The sequence below is a fragment of the Microcaecilia unicolor genome, chromosome 6 (genome assembly GCF_901765095.1).
Source record: "Microcaecilia unicolor chromosome 6, aMicUni1.1, whole genome shotgun sequence".
Classification (NCBI taxonomy): Eukaryota; Metazoa; Chordata; class Amphibia; order Gymnophiona; family Siphonopidae; genus Microcaecilia; species Microcaecilia unicolor.
The window spans coordinates 3,720,713-3,745,603 of NC_044036.1; the positions used below are offsets into that span (position 1 = coordinate 3,720,713).

The 24,891-nt window shown below is 41.6% G+C and overlaps 1 protein-coding gene across 6 annotated transcripts in view; it reads right to left on the reverse strand.

Moving 5' to 3' along the window:
* The window catches only part of SZT2 (SZT2 subunit of KICSTOR complex), a 484,798-nt gene that overhangs the window by 185,531 nt on the left and 274,376 nt on the right, over positions 1 to 24,891 (reverse strand). For 5 of the 6 annotated variants that reach the window (XM_030207429.1, XM_030207428.1, XM_030207431.1 and 2 more), the window contains exons 42-45: positions 13,373 to 13,525; positions 13,129 to 13,231; positions 8,814 to 8,934; positions 189 to 300 (exon numbers count right to left, since the gene is read on the reverse strand). In XM_030207429.1, coding sequence (XP_030063289.1) covers positions 189 to 300; positions 8,814 to 8,934; positions 13,129 to 13,231; positions 13,373 to 13,525 — 489 coding nt within the window. The remainder of the gene's footprint in view (positions 1 to 188; positions 301 to 8,813; positions 8,935 to 13,128; positions 13,232 to 13,372; positions 13,526 to 24,891) is intronic. The other variant, XM_030207430.1, reaches the window with a different exon arrangement.

Below are 24,891 nucleotides of genomic sequence, written 5' to 3' on the forward strand. Positions count from 1 at the left end.
ATCTCCTATTTGTTTTAAGAATTTCCATGAAATTCATTGAGTGTCCCCTGGTCTTTGTACTTATTGAAAGAGTAAAAAAAATATCTGTGCTTTAACTATAACTCATTTAAATAGGGACATTCTCTACAGCCTGCACATTGTCCACATACTATTAGGCAAACAGATATGAAGATATTTGGGATCCTTACCTGCCTCTCCAATGCCATGAACCATCAAAAGAATGTGTTTATCCACTTGTCCCACCAAGCGGGCTGAGTCTGAGCCTCGAGAGGAGGAAACTTCCAGAGAAGTTCTTGAGCCCTTTTAAAACCGTAGAGATAGGAAGAGAAACGATCAGATTCCATTATGCCTCAAAAACGTGAAAAGTATAATACATTAGCTACAGGATCCATGGTCCCACCCAAATGTCCCTTTCAACCACTACTTCCACCAGACTCATCATTTGCATCTATCTCAACCCTGTCATATTCACCTACTCCAACTCTGACCCCAGCTTTGACCCACCTCATTCACATCCTCCACCCCAATTGCTTCCTTCCATCTCCATTTTTCTACCCAGCTTCCAATACTTCCATAAAGATTCCCCAATCCAACCGTTCATCCCAACTCATTCTCTCACTCACCCCAAGTTTCAAGTTTCATTTAGGCTTACATAGTAACATAGTAAATGACGGCGGATAAAGACCTGTACGGTCCATCCAGTCTGCCCAACAAGATAAACTCATTTTACATGCTATGTGATACTTTATATGTACACCCAAGTTTGATTTGTCCTTGTCTTTCTCAGGGCACAAACCACAGAAGTCTGCCCAGTACCGTTCTTGTATTAAATTCTGAAGCTAACATCAAAGCCCCTTAAAATTTCTACTTCAACCCATCCCTGTCTATTCAGTCACAATCAGGGCTTAGACCGTAGAAGTCTGCCCAGCTCCCGTTTTGTTTCCAATTACTGGTGTCGCCATCCAATCTCCGCTAAGATTCCACAGAACCATCCCTTCTAAACAGGATTCCTTTTTGTTTATCCCATGCATGTTTGAATTCCATTACTGTTTTCAACTCCACCACCTCCCGCGGGAGGGCATTCCACATATCCACCACCCTCTCCGTGAAAAAATACTTCCTGAAATTAGTCCAGATTCTGCCCCCCTTCAACCTCAATTTATGTCCTCTAGTTCTATCGCCTTCCCGTCTCTGGAAAAGGTTCGTTTGCGGATTAATACCTTTCAAATATTTGAACGTCTGTATCATATCACCCCTGTTTCTCCATTCCTCCAAGGTATACATGTTCAGGTTGGCAAGTCTCTCCTCGTATGGTTTGCAACGCAAATCCCATACCTTTTTCGTAGTTTTTGTTTGCACCGCTTCCAGTCTTTTTACATCTTTAGCAAGATATGGCCTCCAAAACTGAACAGAATACTCCAAGTGGGGCCTCACCAACGACTTGTAGAGGGGCATCAACACCTCCTTTCTTCTGCTGGTTATGCCCCTCTCTACACAGTCTAGCATCCTTCTGGCCATGGCTGTCGCCTTGTCTATTACTACTACTACTATTTAGCATTTCTATAGCGCTACAAGGCGTACGCAGCGCTGCACAAACATAGAAGAAAGACAGTCCCTGCTCAAAGAGCTTACAATCTAATAGACAAAAAATAAAGTAAGCAAATCAAATCAATTAATGTGTACAGGAAGGAGGAGAGGAGGGTAGGTGGAGGCGAGTGGTTACAAGTGGTTATGAGTCAAAAGCAATGTTAAAGAGGTGTCGCATTGTTTATTCACCTTCAGATCCTCTGACACCAACACCCCAAGGTCTCTCTCCTGAGTTGAGCTTACTAATCTCTCCCCTCCTATCCGGTATCTCTCTTTTGGGTTTCCACACGCCAAATGCATCACTCTACACTACTTGGCATTAAATTTTAACTCTATACAATAAGTGTACCCCGATTATGAATGTACAAACCTTTTAATATCCACTCATACATATACACATACACTGTAAACAACCCCAAGTTTTGCAGAGTTCCCTTATGTCCACAGTCCACACCCTATTATAGCTTCTCAATAGATTTAGCAAACAATTCCAGCATCATTGTTCGTTACTTAGCTTCAATTGATCTCCAATCTGTTTTCATAGTTGACCAATGTCATGGTCCAAAACACTTCAAACACTTATTGTATAGATTGTATAGATTTATATAGTCTAGTACTCTGTTAGAAAACATTAATCCCCAGGGTTTACGAATTGTTAACAATTAAATTTTAACTGCCAGACCCTCGACCATTCTTCTAACGTTCGGGGATCCCTTCTCATCGTTTCTACTCCCTCCAAGGTATCCACTCTATTGGCTATTTTCATGTCATCCGCAAAAAGCACACCTTTCCTTCCAACCCTTCAGCAATATCTCCCACATATAATATCTCACTTAACTCTATACAATGTAATCCATAACCAAGTTGTAACAAATTGTATTTCCTTCACTTATATCATATTGTAAGCCACACTGAACCCGCAAAAAGGTGGGAAAATGTGGGATACAAATGCAATAAATAAATTAATTAATTAAACAGAATAGGTCCCAGCACCGACCCCTGAGGAACTCCACTGCTCACCTTCCTTTCCTCTGAGCGGATTCCATTTACCACCACCTGTCGGTCAACCAGTTTCTTATCCAATTCACCACTTTCGGTCTTAAGTTCAACCCTTTCAGCTTATTCACGAGTCTTCTGTGGGGGGCCGTATCAAAGGCTTTGCTGAAGTCCAAGTAGATTACATATAGCGCACGTCCCTCATCCCGTTCTTTGGTCACCCAGTCAAAAAAGTCAATAAGATTCATTTGGCAGGATTTCCCTTTGGTAAAGCCATATTGGCTTGGGTTCTGTAACCCGTCAGTTTCTAGAAAGTTAACTATCCTTTTGTCACGTCCCTCATCTGTCCGACGCTCCTCCCGGCTAGGTCATCTGGCAGTTCCGTCTGAAAGGGACGAGGATCGGTCTTAGGAGGGTCTGTTTCTGTTTCCTATTTCTGGCAGCCGTCATCTTGGTTGGATCAATGGCCGCAGCCATCTTGGATAGCTCAAGAGTCGTAACCATCTTGGATTGCTCTAGGGGTACAGCCATCTTGGATAGATCATCTCTTAGGAAGCCATCTTGGAGTAACGAGGACAGGAAGGAAGCCCATATTTGGTCCTTTGAGATCGCCAGTGGGGGCAGCCATTTTGGATTCAGCTGAGGATGGTTGACTCTGATTGTCTTACTATTTAAAGCCTTGCCTTCAGTCCTTCTGTGCTTCGGCTTCTATTCAGTTCCTGGGTAGTTGCAGTGCAGTTGGACCTTCTTGTATTTGTTCCTGATTTTTGACCTTTGCCTGTTTTGTATCCCATCCAGCCACATAGCTTTGTTCAGATTCTCCAGCTGTTTATAAACTCCTTCTTCCGTAAACGGCGCAGTATCCACTCCATTCCCAGACGTTCCCTCGGCAGCCGACCGCGGTCCTTCTCCAGGATTTTCCTCCGTGAACACCAAAGAGAAATAATTTTAGCACGTTCGCTTTATCTTCATCACTCTCCACATAGCCATTCTCATTATCTTTTAGTCTCGCAACTCCATTCCTATCTCTTCTCCTTTCTTCAATAAATCTGAAAAAAGTCGTCACCTCTCTTTACATCTTTAGCCATTTTTTCTTCCGCTCGCACTTTCGCTAACCATATTTCCCTCTTCGCTTCTTTCAGTTTAATCCAATAATCTTTTCTGTGATCCTCTCGTTGCGTTCTTTTGTATTTTTTTTGTTACATTTGTACCCTGCGCTTTCCCACTCTTGGCAGGCTCAATGCGGCTTACATGGGGCAATGGAGGGTTAAGTGACTTGCCCAGAGTCACAAGGAGCTGCCTGTGCCTGAAGTGGGAATTGAACTCAGTTCCTCAGTTCCCCAGGAACAAAGCCTCTTTTGCTCTTATTTTTTCAGCTACTTGTTTGGAGAACCATATAGGTTTCCTGCTTCTCTTGTTTTTGTTTACTTTCGTCACAAAAAGATCAGTCGCCATATTTATAGCAGCCTTTAGCTTGGACCACTGTTTTTCCACTTCTCCTATGCCTTCCCACGCCAACAGCTCCTTCTTTACGTATTCCCCCATTTTATCAAAATCAGTATGTCTGAAATCCAGTACTTTGAGTTTTGTGCGTCCACACTCCACCTTCGCCCTCATATCAAACCATACGATGTGATGATCACTATTACATAGGTGGGCACCCACCCGGATATCGGAAACACTAACTCCATTAGTGAGCACTAGATCCAGCATCGACCCTTCCCGCGTGGGTTCCGTCACCATTTGTCTGAGAAAGGCACTTTGACAGGCATCCACAATCTCCCTACTTCTTTCCGATTCTGCAGATGGGACGTTCCAAACCACATCAGACGAAATCTCCCAACAGTAGCACCTCCCCTTTCATACCAATCTTTTGAATATCTTCTATCCGATCCTTGTCTAACTTCTCTGTTTGCGCAAGAGGGCTGTAGATAACTCTTGTGTGGATACAGGTTCTGTCTTCTCTTTCCAGGATGATCCATAAAGCTTCTTCTTTTCCCCAGGTTCCCCGCATTTCAGCCGGTCTGATATTCTCTCTCACATACTGAGCCACTCCTCCACCTCTTCGGCCCTCTCTATCCTTCCTAAAAAGATTATAGCCCAGTACGGTCACATCCCATTCATGAGAATCGTTGAACCACGTCTCCGTAATAGCAACAATATCCAAGTTTTCTTCAAACATCAGGGCTTGCAAATCTTGAACCTTTTTACTTAGACTATGAGCATTTGTGCACTTAGCTTAGTGAGTTTGGGTGGTTTTCTATATTTACATGACCTTTCCCTCTGCCATCATGTTTATTCTGGGGATGACTTTCCGAAATCCCGTTTACTTTTGTCACCCCCACCCCCTCGTTTAAATGTCTAGAAAATACTGTATGAATTTCTCCCCAAGGATCCTTTTTCCCATCACAGAAAGATGTAGCCCATCATTACAGTACAGCCTGTTATTTTTCCACGTATTACCCTATTCTCCTATGTTTCTAAAACCTTCTTCTTTACACCAAGACTCAAGCCACATTGAATTCCTCTGTTTTGCGTAGTCTTTCCTCTCCCCTCCCCAACGTAGGAATTACTTCAGAAAAAGCCACAGTCCAAACCAAAGATTTCAGTCCCTCCCCAAACTTCTGGAACGCTCTCTGTGCTGTAAACTTGCTATTGTTGGCCAGGTCATTTGTCCCCAGGTGAATTACAACATCAGCGTTAGAAGCCTCACTCTCTTCTCGGATCACTTTCAGTATTTGGTCTGTACATCTTGTAGCTGAAGATCCTGGAAGACATTTCACTACGTTGGAGCCCCTGAACTGTGCTCCTAAGTTAATGCCTCTGATAATGGAGTCTCCGAGCAGTAATAATTTTCTGCTTTTCACAATTCTGTCATTAGTTGGGGGATGTTTCTGGGGTTGTGCTATTTTCATTACCTCTGGTTCTACCACAGTACTTCTTTTTTCGCTATCATAATGATGCAACGCTGCAAAAGAATTTGACAGGGGCAAAGTTTGGAAGGACGAGTGTTTCTGTGTCACAGATCTTAGTCTACCAGAGCCTACTGTGACCCATCTATTCCTCTGATATTTCATTCTCTGAGGCAGTGGTGGTGGTAAATTAGCTGGGAAATGATTAATCCTTGACGCTTCTTTAATTGTAGTTAATTCCTTCTTGAGTTTGTTGATCTCTTCTTTCAAGGCTGCTATTTGGAGACAGATACAGGGGTGTGCTGGTAAATTTTTAACAATAGGCTCTTTATCCGGACATAGCCAGCTCTGCAGTTGGAAGAGCCAGGTGTGGCCGGGGGGAGCAACACTTGCCTCTCTCTCCTCCCTCTCTTCGTGCGGGCACGCTAAGCATACTTTTGCTGGCAGCCACCACTCCCAACGTCTTGCTCTGAGCAGCATGCTGGAACTTCTCTCACATGCTCGAGAAGTCCCAGCCTGCTGCCCAGAGCTGGAAACAAGGAGTGGGGAGCAGCAGTAGTCTATTTACTTGGCTGGCAGGGCTCAGTATCCCCACCAGCAAAGTAAAAGATAATTCAGCAGAGGGCCCAAGCCCACATTTTGGGAGCCAGTTGTTAAAGTAACCATGGAGGGCCCTACTTTAACAACCGGCTCCCAAAATTCTTAAAAACTTAACAACCGGCTCTTGCGAGCCTGTGAGAGCCTGCTCCAGCACACCACTGGACAGATAGGACAAACTCTAAGGTTCCAGATAGTTTGCCTTAGGATTAAAGCAGAACATATATTGCACTGAATGAAGGTCATAATGATGTGATTCACAAATGTGAAATGGTGAACTATGAGAGGGAATAACAAGAATTAGGATTGACCAATTAAGTGTAATGAAGATACTTGCCCCTTGATTGTCATATATAAAGGGAGTTTACCTAGGGGTGGGTGGGACTAGGACGCAGGTAACCTCAGTTACCAATCAAACCAAGTCTGAAAATGCCCAGCGCAGCTCCCAGCTCACAAGATAAAGATATCCCACTCATGGGAAATCCATCGGAGCGGTTCAAAATACAAATTCAATAAATAATAGTGAAAACAGAAAAAACTTCCATCCGTGATACTTTTACCTAATTTATTCCATCTCTCCCCATTCCGTAACACCACCACTCACTTAACTCTGCCTTTCTCAATTCCATACTTCCATCCACCTTACCCCACTTCTCTCCTCATCTCAGCTGCTTCCACTGAACTTGTCCTATCCATATTATCCTCCCCCCACCACTTTAACAATCTGTATTCCCACTCCAGCCACTTCATTAGAACCAAATCCTCCTCCCCAGCATTTCCAAATAATTTAATCTATCTGTTGCCTTCTAATCACCTCCAGACATCTCACACAATTCATGTGCACTGCCTCCACTCAACTCATTTATATTCCATATCATCTATTTTCATTCACGTCTCCATTCAACTTTCCCCATATCCTAGTACTAATGATTTGTCTGAGAAGAAAAATGTAATGAGAGGGGGAAAAGGCAGCTGAGTGCTGGAGAAGGTGAAAGAGAAAACTCATTGATTAGCTAGCTGTGCTAGAGTAAGAAGAAAAATTTGGTGGGAGTAAACGTTCATGCAAGGAACAGAATCATTTAATTTCAGCTTTTCAATCAAAAATAAAAGGTCCAAGCAAAATATAAAAATGGTAAATATAGTAAATATATGATCTAAAAACAACATACATAAGAACATAAGAATGGCCATAGTGCTCAGACCAATGATCCATCTAGCCCAGTATTCTGCTTCCAGCAACGGCCAATCCAGGTCACAAGTACCTTGGCAGAAACCCAAATAGTAACAACATTCCATTCTACCAATCTGAGAGCAAGCAGTGACTTCCCCCATATCCATCTCAATAACAGACCATAAACGTTTCCTCCAGGAACCTGTCCAAACCTTTTTTAAACTCAGGTAGGCTAATTGCTGCTATTACACCCTCCAGCAAAGAGTTCCAGAGCTTAACCATTCTTCGAGTGAAAAATTATTTCCTCTTGTTTGTTTTAAAAGTATTTCCATGCAGTTTCATTGAGTGTCCACACATAAACTATATATAAAAATAAAGGTAAAAAGTGAAACCTTAAAATATACCTGGCAACAATAAAAATTCCTCAGTTCCAACCAACTCAATAACCACCTTCAAACAACCAGTTACTCAATTTATTCTGAAACTCCTAAGAATTCTAGTTTATTTGTAAATCTGTGAGCAGGGCATTCCACCACCACTGCATTATCCATGAGAAAGATCTATCATAATCCACTTCAAATCAAAACATTTGGCTAAAAGGTGAAGCCAGCAAAACAATAGAGCATCATTCTTGCCAAGCACCTGTTTCAAAAGCCTATCACTAAGAAAGTTGGAGCAACTCCATAAATAGATACCAATAGAACATTTGTTAATCGCTATATCCCCTAATAAGGGTTCAGTGCGGCTTACAGCATCAGAACAATAACATGTTTTAACTATATTTTAAAGGGGACATAGACCAGCCACAGAAGCTAACGTAAGAGGTTTAGCAATGGGAGCACCCAAGCCTATCTCAACTGGAACGTTATCAATCTTGCTATAGCATTTTGCACTCACTGTAATCTATTTAGCAAAACTTGTCGTAGACCGAGATAAACAGCACTCCTGTAATCCAAAACTCTTACAACCACTGCCTGAACCACCATCCTTAAATCCAGTACCTTTAAATATGGACAACGCTGCTTAAATTACAGAGTGACAGAGGGTAAGAAAAGACCGAGGCAGGAGTGTGCTCATTAGAAATAACACACTGTTACAGAAAGAAAACAGAAAAACTGAGAGGAAGAGGAGGAGGAGAGGCAGGGAGAAAAGGGATGAAACAGAAGGAAGGGCATGAGCTACCTCTGAGGGAGAGAAACTGCTGGGAATAAGTCAATTAGAGAGAAAGGGCCACAAAGAGAAGAGCGAGAAGGCTAGCAGTGAATGAAAGAAGAGGCAGAAAGAAGTTGGCTAGAAATGGATTGAAAGATGGGAAGTGCAGCAAGTGGGAGTGAATCGGGTGGGGGGGGGGGGGGGAGAGGTAAGAGAAGAGCAGACAAGGTGTAAATCAGGGATGGTGGCATATAGTAAGTGAACCAGCCACATATGAATTGGAAGACGGGAAGATTACAGGCTGAGAGTGAATTTGGGGGGGGGGGGGGGGGGGAGGTACGAGCAGGCTGCAAGTGGTTTAGGGAGGAGGGGGAGGAGTCGCATGTGCACACTTTTACCCTTACATCCTCAGTGTATATGGGTTCCTGGCTACGAGTCAGGGCCAGTGAACGGGCCACTGGTGGCTGCGTGTTGCCATCTGTGTCCCAGGGCTTTCCACTGTAGCTGGTTTCTGACAGTCTATTTCAGAGAGAAAGAAAGAAAAAGTCTGATTTCATACACAGGAGTAGAAGCATACAATGCTAGAAAAAGCAAAGCAAAACTCAAATTTTCTGTAGCCCACAGAAATCAGATGAAGGAGCATAAGCAATGCCAACCTGGGTTACATCGAGGGTTCATCAAGTCCCAGTAGTAGCAAGTGCTAATTTAATATATAAAAGGACTCCACCCTCTCTCACATCCAGACCAACCTCGCTCAATATCCTTTGCTTTGACAGCAGGAGCTTAGGAAATAGGTATGAGGAGCAAGGAACATGTAGAGGTCTCCACCCCCTATCACATAAGAAGATATGAGCAGCCATACTAGATAATGGTCCATCTAGCCCAGTATCAGCCAATCCAGGTCTCAAGTACCTGGCAGAAGCCCAATTAGTAGCAACATTCCATGCTACCAGTTCCAGGGCAAGCAGTGGCTTCCTAATGTCTGTGTCAATAGCAGACTATAAACTTTTCCTCCAGGAACTTGGCCAAACCTTTTTAAAACTCAGATAGGCTAACCGCTGTTACCACATCCTCCAGCAAAGAGTTCCAGAGCTTAACTATTCATGGAGTGAAAAAATATTTCCTCCTATTTGTTTTAAAAGCATATCCATGTAACTTCAAGTGTCCCCAAGTCTTTGTACATTTGGAACAAATAAAAAATCAATTTACTTCTACTCATGCTACACCACTCAGGATTTTGTGAACTTCAATCATATCTCCCCTCATCTGTCTCTTTTTCAAGCTCAACAGCCCTAACCTCTTTAGCCTTTCCTCATATGAGAGGAGTTCAATCCCCTTTTATCATTTTGGTCACTCTTCTTTGAACTTTTTCTAATTCCGCTATATCTTTTATGAGATACGGCAACCAGAACTGAACACAGTACTCAAGTTAAGGTGCACCCTGGTTTGACAAAGAGGCATTACAGTATTTTTGGTCTTATTCACCATCGCTTTCCTAATAATTCCTAGCATCCTGTTTGCATTTTTGACCGCAGCCGCACACTGAGCAGAAAATTTCAGCGTATTATCTACAACGACACCCAGATCTTTTTCTTGAGCACTGACCCCCCAAGGTAGACCCTAGCATCAGGTAACAATGATTTGAATTATTCTTTCCTATGTGCATCACCTTGCATTTGTCCACATTAAATTTCATCTGCAATTTGGTTGCCCAGTCTTACAATTTCCTAAGGTCTTCCTGCAATATTTCACAGTCCACATGTGTCTTAACAACTTTGAATAGTTTTGTGTCATCTGCAACTACTTCACTCGTCTTTTCGATTTCCATATCATTTATAAATATCTTAAATTGCACTGGTCCCAGTACTGATCCCTGCGGCACTCCACTATTCATCTTCCTCCATTGAGAGAAATGACCATTTAACCCTACCCTCTGCTTTCTGTCCAATAACCAATTCCTAATCCACACCAGAACATTGCCTCCTATCCCATGACTCTTTAATTTTCTCAGGAGTCTCTCATGAGGAACTTTCAAAAGCTTTCAGAAAATCTAGATACACTACATCAACCAGCTCATATGTTTATTCATGCCTTCAAAGAAATGAAGCAAATTGGTAAGGCAAGACTTCCCTTGACTGAACCCATGCGGACTCTGTCCCATTAAACCATGTTTGTCTATGTGTTCCGTAATTTTATTCTATATAATAGTTTCCACTATTCTTCCCGGCACTGATGTCAGGCTTACTGGTCAGTGATTTCCCGGATCATCCCGGAACCCTTTTAAAAAATCGGCATCACATTGGCCACACTCCAATGTTCAGGTACTACGGACGATTTTAACGACAGGTTACATATTATTAACAGAACATCAGCAATTTCATGCTTGAGTTCTTTCAGTACCCTTGGATGTATGCCATCAGGTCCAGGTGATTTACTACTCTTTGTCAATTTGGCTCAGTACATCTTCCAGGTTCACCAAGATATTTTTCAGTTCCTCCGCATTATCACCCTTGAAAACCATTTCCGGAACAGACAGATCTCTTACATCTTCCGTAAAGACCGAAGGAAAGAATTCATTCAGTTTCTCTGCTATGGTCTTGTCCTCCCCAAGTACCCCTTTTGCTCCTTTGTGATCTAACGGTCCCATGGATTCTCTTGCAGGCTTTCTACTTCTGATATACCTGAAAGTTGTTTCAGATGTACCTGAAAAAACTGTTAGTGTGAGTTTTAGCCTGTGAGGTATGTTTCTCTTCATATCTTATTTTAGCCTTTTTTATTAATGCTTTGCATTTGACTTGCCATTGCTTCTATTGCTTCTTATTTTCTTCATTTGGGTCCTTTTTCCATTCTTTGAAGGACATTCAAAGAGGCTGTAATAGCCTCTTTCACTTCACCTTTTAACCATGCTGGCTGTTTTCTCTTCTTTCCACCTTAGCAAATACGTGGAATGCATCTGGTCTGGGCTTCCAAGATGGTATTTTTGATCCTCATTCAGTGTCCTTTGACAGCAGGAGCTTACGGAATATGTATTAGGAGCAGAGAACATGTAGAGGTCTTCACCCCCTATCACATCCAGGCTGACCTCATTCAGTGTCCTTTGCTTTGACTGCAGGAGTGTAGGGAATATAAGGAGCAGGGAACATGTAGAAATCTCAGGCCAACCTCATTCAGTGTCCTTCTCTTTGACAGGAGGAACTTAGGGAATATGTATGAGGAGTTGGGAATGTGTAGACATCTCAGTCCTTCATTACAAATGGTCCTTGTTCTGCCCCCATGGTTGTATGTGCATGTTCTGCATTGCTTTTCATATTTGTAGTTCTAACATATGTTCAATGCTTCTGTCACTTCCTGATTGTCCTTGTATTCTGCATTCTGATAGGTCAGCCTCTGCATGTGACCCTCTCCCTCCAATCACAGATGTTTGCTTCAGTGTCCTTAGTGACATGCATTGTGCCTTAGGTGCTGATCTTATTGGTCTCTTTCCTTTCCTTCTAGTCTTGTGGGTGTTCTTCTTGTTCCTCCCTCCCTGCAAGGCAGAATCTCCATTTTGGATCAGAGTATGCAGCAAAGATCTAGCCCTCTCCTCCTAGAAAGCAGGCTGTCTCTTCAACATTTTAAGCCCAACTTCTCAATTTTCTCAGTTTTATGTGCCTCAGAGCTCCACCTTGGCAAAACATTAACCCATTCTTCAGACACTCCAAATCCACCTCTTTGCAACAGTCAGCCTGTCAGCAGTTGTGTACATCCAGTTCAAAGACTCTTCTGCCCTGACAGAAGGATTTTCTGAGTTCCAGTTAAACAGATGTTGGACTACTGATTTAACTGTTTGGATTGTAATGCATGTGAATGCTTTATGAGCCCAGGACAGTCTTTATTAATAAAATATGAAAGTAAAGCCTCCTAGTTTAGATATTTTTAAGGCTTCAGGGGATGGTACAGCAACACTTTAGACACTAGGACCAATGTAATAAAATAAGAGTTAAAACGTGTGTAATATTTTAAAACATACATTACTTTCCTAACACATTACAAGCAAAGATACTTATATGTAGCAGGTATTCTCCGAGGACAGCAGACCTAATATTCTCATGTATGGGTAACGTGATCCCGTGTTGACTGGTTCGGAGCTTATAAAAAGCTATTAAAAGCTTTGTGGCGGGCGAGACGCGCTCCATTGCGCATGCATGAGAGCATTCCCACACACTGCGAGAATGTGGTTACTGCAGTAGAATACTACAGCATAAAAAATAAAAAGACAAAAAAAGGAGACAACTCCAAGGGGAGGTGGGAGGGTTTGTGAGAATATAAGGCCTGCTGTCCTAGGAGAATACCTGCTACAGGTAAGTATCTTTGCTTTCTCCGAGGACAAGAAGGCCTATGTATTCTTATGTATGTGGAATTCCTAACTACCAGGCTCACCAAAAACAACCACTGGTCAATTGGCGGCGAGGACATAACATAGATTAACCTGAAACTATATACAAACCATGTGAGAGTGCAGCCTGGAACAGAAGAAGATGGACCTGGGGGGAGGGGTGTGGAGTTGGATTCTAGACCCCAAACAGATTCTGCAACACTGTCTGCTCGAATCGACTGTCACGTTGGGTATCCTGCTCAAGGCAGTAGTGTGATGTGAATGTGTGGACTGAAGACCATTGTAAAGTAGTCTTCTGCTTATAAAGAGAAGATGGGGAGACGGAGTGTATAGCTTACCTGAGATAGAAGACTGCCTTGGTAGAGCGTTCCTGGTACACAAACATGTTTTTCCTGTTCACTATGGAGAAGGCATTGAGAACAGAGCGTAGAGCCTGGATTGCTGGAAGAAGGAAACAAAGGTATAACACAAGCTCAATGGAAAGCAGATGTGAAAGGCATCTTATAGCTAAAAGTCCCCTTTGAAGTCTCCCTTAAACATGTCACATGCCCTCCCATCACCATCTCCTCTTGTAGTGCACACCTCGGGCCACGCCCATGTTGGGCCCCATCTTTAGACGGGGATGAATGTGGATGACAGTGCGCCATACGACGTCACATGTAAAATGTCCTGGCATAAATTGCATTGTTGCAGCCAAGTAGTCTCGAGGTTGGAAGCTCTCCTCTGCTGAGTAATCTAAGAAGAAAAAAAAAAGTCTCATTAATGCTAAAGTTGCCACAGGCCACCACAGCCCAGATATGCTCCCTCTCCCCTGCTTTGGGGCTTTAATCAACCACAAACAAAGACTTCTAGAGCGCCCCCCCTACAACCGTAACCTCCAGAGTCCTTTCCCATTCCAATGACAGCCTCTGGAACTACTTCGCTATCACTCACCTACCCAGGTCTCTGGAGTACCCCCCTGCTAACCAGTGTCTACCAGTCATAACATACCCCATCCGCTAACCACAGGTCCAGAATCTCATCCTGCTACCAACAGAAACCTTCTTAGCTATCTATTCCACCCCAACATGAACAAAAGGGCCTTTAGCTGATTTGTAAAATCCCGCAGTATCTGAAAGTAACTAAAGACTACTAAGAAGCTAGTTATGTCCTACTGTTTAGAACCTAAACCTGCTTAATAAGAAGTCTGTATAATATATCGCGTGTCAACAATTAAAACTGGTATGTCTTGATTTTTTAAAGAAAAACGTTGATGATATTGTACTCTCCTTTGGTAATATGGAATTTCCAAAAGGGAATCTTGGAAATGCAGATATTAATTAGTCTAGTTTTTCAGAAGTGTCTAAGGAACAAGTGAAATGTGTGATAAATAATTTAAATCTCTCCCGAGGCCCTTTAGTTGATTGCTCCCCCTAAAGGTATGAAGGCATTGTAAAATGAGCTCCTGGACCCTATCACTGTAATTGTATATAATTTTTTTTTAAAGTATTTTTATTAAGGTTTTTACATACTTAGAACAAACGCTGATATCAACAATTAAACCATGCTCCGATTGTTCTATCCCCCACCTCCCTCCCCTCCTACCCAACACATATTGTTGCTAATGACCGTTATATCTACATAGTATATACATTTTTAAGTGAAGGGTGTATGCCCATGTCTTTGAAAGAAGCAGGTGTTTGTCCTTTGTTGAAAGGAGAGAAACTGATCCAAGTAACATCAGTAATTATCGACCTATTTTTTCATTGAGATTTTTTAGCAAAGATTTCAGAAAAAGTTGTTTTGGTACAGCTTCAAGATTACTTGGATCATGAGAATAACCTACAATGCGACGATAGATGCAGAACAATATTAGACATTGCCCCAACTCAAACCAGAACCTCACATAGGCAGAATTCAACACCATGGTTCAATGATGAACTGAAAAAACTTAAAACACAAGTTAGAAGGTTAGAATGTGCATGGGTAAAGAAGAAAGACGACCTCACACTTAACGCCTGGAAACAACTTCAAAGAAAATATAAATATACCATACGACAAACTAAAAGATTATTTTATAAAACTGAAATTGGACCAAACTACAAAGACACACATAAACTCTTCCAACTCGTGAATAAACAACTAGATATCACACCAATCACAACCAACAGCAAAGATACACCAGCAGCAGACAAACTCGCGAAATACTTCAATGACAAAATCATACAATTGCGACTTAAAATACCAGTCAGCACCACCGATTACACCGCACTCCTTGACTGTCTAGATCCAGACCCTGGTGTATACCCAGCAGACAGAAACTGGACCAACTTCGAGATACTATCGGAAGATCTTATCTTCAAAATGCTCAAAAGATTCGCAAAATCTCATTGCAAATTAGACATATGCCCAAACAACCTTATGACATCAGCCCCTCAACAATTTTTAACAGACCTCACGAATCATGTGAACTATATGTTACAAAATGGACTATTCCCAAAGGAGAAAGGAAACATTCTACTCACCCCCATACCCAAAGACGCAAAGAAGAGTGCTAGTGAACTAACCAACTACAGGCCAGTAGCATCCATTCCCTTAATAACCAAACTTACGGAAGGTATGGTAATCAAACAACTCACAAACTATTTAAACAAATTTTCAATACTACACGACTCCCAGTCAGGATTCCGGTCTGACCACAGTACAGAAATGGTACTAGTTACTCTTACGAATAAATTTAAACAAATGATTGCAACTGGCAAGAACATACTACTTCTACAATTCGATATGTCTAGCGCCTTCGACATGGTTGATCACGGAATACTACTACATATCCTCGAGTACTTCGGAATTGGAGGCAACGTTCTCAATTGTTTCAAGGGATTCCTAACCACACGATCATACCAAGTGACATCTAATTCGATTACATCAGCTACATGGATACCTGAATGTGGCGTTCCACAAGGATCTCCCCTCTCACCGACCTTATTCAACTTAATGATGATACCCTTGGCAAAACTACAATCAAACCAAAACCTTAACCCATACATATATGCAGACGATGTAACGATCTACATCCCATTTAAACAAGATTTAAAGGAAATTTCCAATGACATCAACCAAAGCCTACACATCATGCACACATGGGCGGACGCATTTCAGCTGAAACTCAATGCAGAAAAAACCCAATGCCTCTCACCTTGCAACACAACACGAACAAATTCACCACCATTAACACACCAAAATTGAATCTTCCAATTTCAGACACCCTGAAAATTCTTGGAGTCATCATTGATCGACACCTAACACTTGAGAGTCATGCGAGAAACACAACCAAGAAGATGTTCCATTCAATGTGGAAATTAAAAAGTGTAAGACCTTTCTTCCCAAGAACCGTCTTCCACAATCTGGTACAATCAATGGTACTCAGTCATCTAGATTACTGCAATGCACTTTACGCTGGCTGCAAAGAGCAAATAATCAAGAAACTTCAGACAGCTCAGAATACTGCAGCTAGACTCATATTCGGCAAATCAAAATATGAAAGTGCTAAACCCCTACGAGAAAAGCTACACTGGCTCCCACTCAAAGAACGCATCGCGTTCAAAATATGCACCCTAGTTCACAAAATCATTCACAGAGACACCCCGGCATACATGTCACACCTGATAGACTTACCACCCAGGAATGCAAAAAAAATCATCCCGTACATTCCTTAATCTTCACTTCCCCAACTGTAAAGGTCTAAAATACAAACTAATGCATGCGTCAACCTTTTCCTACCTGAGCACACAATTCTGGAATACGCTGCCGCGCAACTTAAAAACACTCTATGAACTAACTAACTTCCGCAAACTACTGAAGACCCATCTCTTTAACAAGGCATACCACAAAGATCAACAAATATGAACTCTTATACAAATATCCAGAACTGCCTTATAATTTATGCTTGTTAAACTACTAATATGTCTTATTATTTTATCAAGATCCTTCTGTATGCTAAACATATATTTTCTTAAATGTTTCCACTATTCATGATGTATTGTAAGCCACATTGAGCCTGCAAAGAGGTAGGAAAATGTGGGATACAAATGCAATAAATAAATAGATAAGACTCAATATGGCTGTAGTCATAGGCGCCCGGTATAAGAGGCTTGGGGAGGCTATGCCTCCCCAGCCACAGCAGGATGGATCAGCTGTTCCTATAGAAATGCTAAATAGTAGTAATAGTAGTTCTCCGGCCAGTCCCGCTGCTCTGGGGGGTTTAAATAGCAGCAGGCTGCAGTGAAAGCCATCTCTAGCCTTTTGTAACCAGTTGTAATTTGATTACCTGCTGCGAGAGCAGAGCAGGGGGGTTGGCTGGACGTGTCCAGGGTTGCCATGGAGATATTTAACTAGGCTGAATTCCTGCACATGAGCACTTCATACCAAAGAGACTTGCACTGACCCCTGAAATTTTAAAAATGCTAAAAATAAGTTTTAAAACTTGTATTTGCATTAAATCTAATTGCAGAATTTAGGTGCTAGTAAGTGGGATTGGTATGCTATCTACTCAAATTTGCTCAAGCCATATGCAAATTAGTCAGTTTTTAGGAGGTTCTCATTTGCATACGTATGGGTAAAAATTGTTGGAAAGGTTTACAGCCTTAATGTTAGGGCATGGCTCTGATCAAAAATGTGAAATTTGATCCAAAAACGAAGGGTTTAGCTAGTGTTTTTAACTAAAAATTCCCATTAGAGTGTCTGTATGTTAATCTGCATTCAAATAGAGCTCTCTGATTGGATGAGCAGCTCCTGTTAGAAAATCTGCCCAGGAACAGAGAGGAGAGGAGAGAATCAATGGGTGGGTGGGTGGGTGTGGATGGCTGGAGGGGGGGCAGGGGAGAGGAGAGAATCAATGGGTGGGTATGGATGGCTGGAGGGGGGGCTGGGGAGCGAAGAGAATGAGTGGGTGTGGATGGCTGGAGGGGGGGCAGGGGAGAGGAGAGTTGCTGGACATTGATGGAGGAGAGGGAAGGGAGAGAGAAGAAATGCTGGACATGGATGGAGGGGAGGAAGGAGTGAGGAAGGAGATGAGGGAAAAGGAAGAGAGAAAAACTGCACATGGATGAAGAAAATAGGCAGAAGCTAGATCCACTGAACAGTCAAGTCTGCAGAGGACCCAGCTTTTACTTACGGATGTAGGACAAGAAATGAAGAAGAAAGGCAGAAAGTAAAGAAATAAATGGAAAGGAAGCCCTGGAAACGAAGTTAAGAGGTCAGATAGCAGCAGAATCGGATACTGGGCCAGCATGATCAGAAAAACAAAGTCACCAGACAACAAAGGTAGAAAAAAATCATTTTATTTTCATTATAGTGTTTGGAATATGTCCACTTTGAGAATCAGGTGCTCAACATTAAAAGTTTATATTTATTTACTTATTTATGGCATTTTATCCCACATTAAACATGAATTAGGATGTTTTGTGGCTCTACATGAGAATTGTGATATTATGATCCCTTGTTTCATATTGTTGACGGTCTGCATTTTCCGTATGGGTGGTATATTGGTGTATTAGGTTCTGCCCAGTGTAATATTTATGCTATAGTAAGGTTCTGAGTGTGTTTTTGCACTAAGTTGTGCATAGTGTTTTGCAGTTGAGTGATTGTGTTTAGAATATGCTTTGAGCAACCACTTTATTCTTTGACATATGATACATATGTAATATCTAAATTTAATAAAAGGTATTAATTGTGACTTTTATTTATTTATTTTTTCTTTGTGTTATCAGACAATTATGGATTTAAGCTCCACCCCTGGCCCCACCCCTAACCCGGCCCCCTTTAGCCTCCCCAAACAGTTGGGCCACCGACCGCCTATGGCTGTAGTCCCAAATACTCAATAAGAATTTTGCTAGTCTCTGTTTTGGATTCTACAAGGGAACGTTTTGATCGAGGCCAAGAACATCTAATGGCATTTCTTGATGTCTCAGCTGCTTCTGGTACTATCCATCATGAGATATTATTAAATAGGCTACAGGTTTTGGGGAAATGAGGGACCATCTGGAATTGATTTTCTTCTTTTCTCACTGGTCATTGTTTTCATGTTTAAATGGGAAATAAAAATTCAGATTGGACATCCATTGCAACTGGGGTGCCCTAACGTTCGGCATTATCAGCTACTCTGTTTAATAGTTTAACAGGCGAGCTTTTAGCTAAGAAAAGCAATGTTTGGTACTGTTTAACTGCATTTATTAGAAGAGCTGTTTTTTGTGAAAGAAGTAGAAATTTGTGGAAGTTTAAAACCAGTGTTTAAGTGCTGGCATTCCTCGATGACCACATTCCAAAGAGCAATTGAGTCAAGTACCTTCCTATTATCTTTCAAGTACCTTGCCCTGACCAAGAGCAACCCCACCCCCTGGGTCGACTTGTTGGTAACCAAAGATAGCCAGAGAAGTCAGAAGGAGAAACTGTTTTTGTATTGGCAAATCTGTGAACACTTCAACATTTTAAGCAAGCATAAGAAAGATTAAGAAATGAAATTAGCTTAAAGTGACTGTTGCAGAATTGATCAGAAACTTTGAAGCAGGATATCAGAGTGAGAAGGAATCTTCCAACTTGAATTCCTTGTGTGGCATATATGACACCTCCCTGCTAATTACCTTGAAGGTGCTCTGAAGTAAGAATCTTCCAACTTGAGCTCTCTGTGCTGCATGTGTGACACCTCCCTGCTAATTACCTTGAAGGTGCTCTGAAGTTCCCCCCTCCCCTCTGCCCCAGCCAAAATCAGAAATAGGAGCAAGGAGGGAGGGAAGCAATTAGTTGCTAAGAGACCGATTAAAGGAGGACCCTGACTCAGAACCACTCTTCTCCCCATCTCTTCTGTTCATTAACCTATCACTGAAACCTGATCCAGCACTGACCTCAACAGCTTGAAAGGCAAGCTGAAACAACACACAAGACCAGAACACCAGACCCCACTCCAAAGAACAAAGTCTCATCACGCATCCAGTCATCAGAACATGGTCTTATTAGTAGCCCACAGTGAATAGAAACAAAAATGAATACCTTCAAACTACTCCTAATAATCTACTCCTTAACACTGACCCACTTAATACTAACCACCCCTCTTGCAGAAAGTAACATTATACACATACTATACAATCATCAACGATTGATCAGATACACCACACCTCAACAAACTGACAACAACTTAAACAAAGGAAGACCACCAACATGCGGACAACCACCACAGAATGCAAAGAAGGGTCCAAACAAACTCACCTCAACAAAGAAATGACAACTAATAAAAGTCCACACAACACCAAACGTAGAAGACCCATTCCAAACAATCCAAGTGGGCTACATCAACGCCAGATCCGCAGTAAGCACAGCAGCAATACTACCAGACTGGATCATGGCAGAAGACCTTGACCCTTCATCAATGAAACCTGGATCCATGACCAAAAGGACCCCATAATCCTAGACCTGTGCCCCCCAGGATACAAAATCACACACTGGACCAGAAAGGAAAAGAGAGGCGGAGGCATACCACTAATCTATCCATCCCACTTTACCACCAAAACCACTGCCAAGTCCATGACACTTCAACTTGAAATGGCCACAATCAGAATCCACAACAAAACCCTTCGCGATCATTTGAATTGTGTCCTGTTTTACAGACCTTCAGGTAATTGGAACGAAGGCCAGACTTAACTTCATGGACTTCATTTCAAACATATGTGTAACCAACTCCAATGTACTAGTAATAGGAGACATCAACCTTCACTTAGAAGACCCAAACTCAATCAACGCAAGAGAATGTAAGGAATTCCTCCAATTATGGGATCTGAAATGGCCACAAATGCAAGCAACCCACGTCAAAGGGCACACACTTGATCTCATCTCACACAAACTTTCAACAGACCAGAACTTAATAATAACAGATATTAAATGGACAGAAACACCCTGGACTGATCATTACAAACTAAACTGATCCCTACACTGGCGGAAGAAGGGTCTACACCAAATACAAGAATACACATCCTACAGAACAAGAGGTCAAGTAGACACGAAAACATTCTGGCAACAGATATATAACAATGAATGGACAGCACAAACAGACTCCGTATACTACCTAATGGAATGGGATAAAACATGCAAATGCATACTAGATGAAATAGCACCCTTAAAAACAAGATCTTCACGTAAACATAACTCGACACTATGGTTCAACGATGAACTGAAAAAGCTAAAAACAATCCAGAAAATTCGAACAAGCATTGACAAAAACAAAAGATGAACACACACTCAACACATGGAAACAATCACAAAGAAAGTACAAATACGCCATAAGACAGACCAAAAAAGTCATACTATAAAACTAAAATAGGGACAGATTACAAAGACACAAAGAAATTATACCAACTCGTGAACAAACTCCTAGACACCAACCTGGTCACTACATCGAATACAGACATCCCATCTGCAGATAAATTTGCTAAGTATTTCAATGAAAAAATTGTAAACCTACGTAACACACTACCTCAGGACAACACTGACATCGAAAACTTCCTTAATGAGCTGGACCCAACCACTGAAGAATACCCGGCTGACCGAACCTGGTTAAATTGTGCCCTCATCACCATCGATACAATTGCACGGCGATCAGCAGGTTCTCCAACACTCACTGTAAACTAGATACCTGCCCCACCTACCTAATGAAATCCGCCCCTGACCATAGTAGGCCTCACATCCCACCTAAATTACATGCTGTACAGCAAGGTCTCTTCCCTAAGGAAAATGGCAATATCCTACTCACCCTGATACCAAAAGACACCAAGAAAAAAACAAACGAAATCACTAACTACCGTCCAGTAGCATCCATCCCGCTGTCAGTCAAACTGATGGAAAGCATGATAGCCAAACAACCTACAGACTATATAAACAAATTCTCAATATTACAGACTATATAAACAATTCTGAATATTACACGAATCACAGTCAGGTTTTCGCCCCCTCCACAGCACTGAAACAGTACTACTCACTCTCCTAGCCAAATTCAAGAAGGAAATAGCAATAGGCAAAAACATCCTCCTCCTCCAATTCGACATGTCCAGTGCATTCGACATGGTAAACCACAATATATTAATAAGATTACTAGATAAGTTCGAGATTGGTGGAAACAACTGGATCAAGGGTTTCCTAACCACAAGGACATATGAAGTAAAATCAAACTCAAACATATCATCACCGTGGAAAGCAGATTGCGGAGTACCACAAGGATCACCGTTATCACCGATCCTCTTCAACCTAATGATGACCCCCCACTAGCCAAGTCTTTATCCAAACAAGGCCTTAACCCCTTCATCTATGCAGACTATGTCACAATATACATTCCTTACAAATCTAGAATGGCAGAAATCACCAACAAAATCAAGATCAGCTTGATCATCATGGACTCTTGGGCTAATGCATTTCAACTAAAACTCAACAAAAAAAAAAACACTCCCTTATCCTACAATTATCAACACCCCAGATTATACCCTCCCTATCTCAGACAGCCTGAAAATTCTCGGCGATACACTGGACTGCAATCTAACACTAGAGAGCCAAGCGACCTCCACAACAAAGAAAATGTTCCACTCAATGTGGAAACTCAAGCGTGTGAAACAATTGTTCCCGAGGGAAACATTTCGCAACCTGATACAATCAATGGTACTAAGCCATGTAGACTACTGCAATGGAATTTATGCGGGATGCAAAGAACAAACATTAATGAAATTTCAGACCACTCAAAACACGGCAGCCAGGCTTATCTTCGGAAAAACGCGATTCAAAATCACAAAACCCCTCCGCGAAAAACTACACTGGCTCCCAATCAAAAAACGCATTGCTTTCAAAATCTGCACTCTGGTTCACAAAATTATCTACGGGGAAGCCCCGGGATACATGACAGACTTGATCGACCTACCAACTAGAAACACATCCGAATCAACACAAACGTACCTAAATCTCCACTGCCTAAGCTGCAAAGGACTCAAATACAAATCAACTTACGCATTCAGTTTGTCCTACATAAGCACACAACTGTGGAACACATTACCAAAAGCCTTGAAAACTACGTAAAACCACCTAAACTTCCGGAAAAAACTAAAAACTAACCTGTTTAAAAAGGCATACCCTACCAACCCAACATAAATGCCAGATCTCTGCAACACAAGAAAACGAAAGTATGTAATGGACATAACACAACTCTTCCGTTGTACGATTCCCTAATGTGGCTGTGCCACATGAACTTTATCTTACCACAATATCAGTTTGTATTTGTTTACATCGGAGTCTGCAAATGTCTCTCCGGTACTATGTAAGCCACATTGAGCCTATAAATAGGTGGGAAATGTGGAATACAAATGTAACAAATAAATAAATATATACTTAGCACCTATTTGTTGAGTTTTATCTTGTTTGGGTGTTCAGTACCGATTGTATGCAGATGATATTCAATTATATTTTCCAGTGAAGAATACTGTAGATGATACCTTACCCTTTCTCTCAATGTGTCTACAGATGCTTAGATTATGGATGTTAACCAACAGGTTAAAACTTAACATTAGTAAAATTCAAGTATTGTTTTTATCATGTAAACTTACTCCTATCACATTTCCTCTGTCAAATAAGATGGGTGATAACAGTATTGAGATTTTAGCAGAATGTAAGTATCTTGGAATTATCTTAGACTTAAAGTTATCTTTTAAATCACAGGTGAAGATCTGTGGGGGGGGGGGGGAGGATAGGAGGATTGGATAACAGGGATGAGTTGGGCAAAAGCAGTATGTTGAGGGTCACTGCTATAGTGGAGAAAGCTATAAGACACAATGTCTTTGTCTATTGTATCGTGTTAAGATGTTTCAGGCCTCGTATTATGTTCCTAGTCACTTGTTTTTCTGATTGGTTATGTTATTCCTTTGAAGAAGCTGCTTTCTGATGTTAACTTTCGCTCCGTTTTACAGACAATGGTTTTGTCAGTTTGGGATTATTTCAACTCACTTTATTTGGGTTTATTATTTAATTATTTGTTTATTCACTATTGTATCCCACAATTATTCAAAAACTAGGTTTCGGTTCAATGTGGTTTATCTTGTTAGTAAATACAATAGTGCTTCAATGTTACCAAGTTGTGGGTTGTGTTTTAATTACAATATTACAATCTGTATGTCATTTGTTACAAATTGTTGACAGGGACATCTTGCAGTAGCAAGACTGTTGACCTCAAGAATCGCTAGAGAAGAAGCATCAGAATTCTGGCAATTCCTGAGCACATCTCCGATGCAAGCCTTCCGAGTTGCCTTGAATCCTTGCTGATGGAACGATTTCCCACCCTCAAGGCCCGAGGTCCGCTAGTTTTGGAGTCAGCGCAGCAAGTAGGGTGCAAGATGGAGGGTCCAGAAAGGCCTCGGGTGGTAGTGGCACTCATATTAAATTTTGCTTACAAAATGGAACTGTTCCAACTCTACAAAAAACAGCAGGACGGTTTGATCTATGAAGGAGAGAAAGTATTACTTTTTCAAGATTATTCTGCAGCATTGGCGGAACACAGGCGGCGATTCTCTCTGCTTTCTGATCATTGCAAACAAAGAACATTCCTTTCCTTTTTCTCTATCCAGCAACCCTGAAAATATTCACTGAAGGAACATGGAAAGCTAGTGATAATTTATCCGAAGAAAAAGACTTTGTTAATCACTTAACGGGCTCTGGTGGCTGACGCCTACTCTTACTACTTGGTAAAACCTGGACACGATCTCCCTAAAGGAGCTCAAAGTAAGATCATTATGAACAACAAAATCAAGTGATATTTGGTTTGATGTTAACAGTTGTTTAGACAAATGTGCTAATTACAGTAAGGGCGGGGGATCTCTATGATTCATAGGTGGTCCTCTGCAGCAACAACTCCATACATCACATTACATCATAACCCATATTTTCCTGCTGGTACAGAGTCGCCAGTGTTTGCTCGTCACTCCAAGGGAATTCATTATCTGTATCAATTGTTGATGGATGAGGAGGAGGAATGGCCTAGTGGTTAGGGTGGTGGACTTTGGTCCTGGGGAACTGAGGAACTACCTTCACTTCCTAGTGGTCAT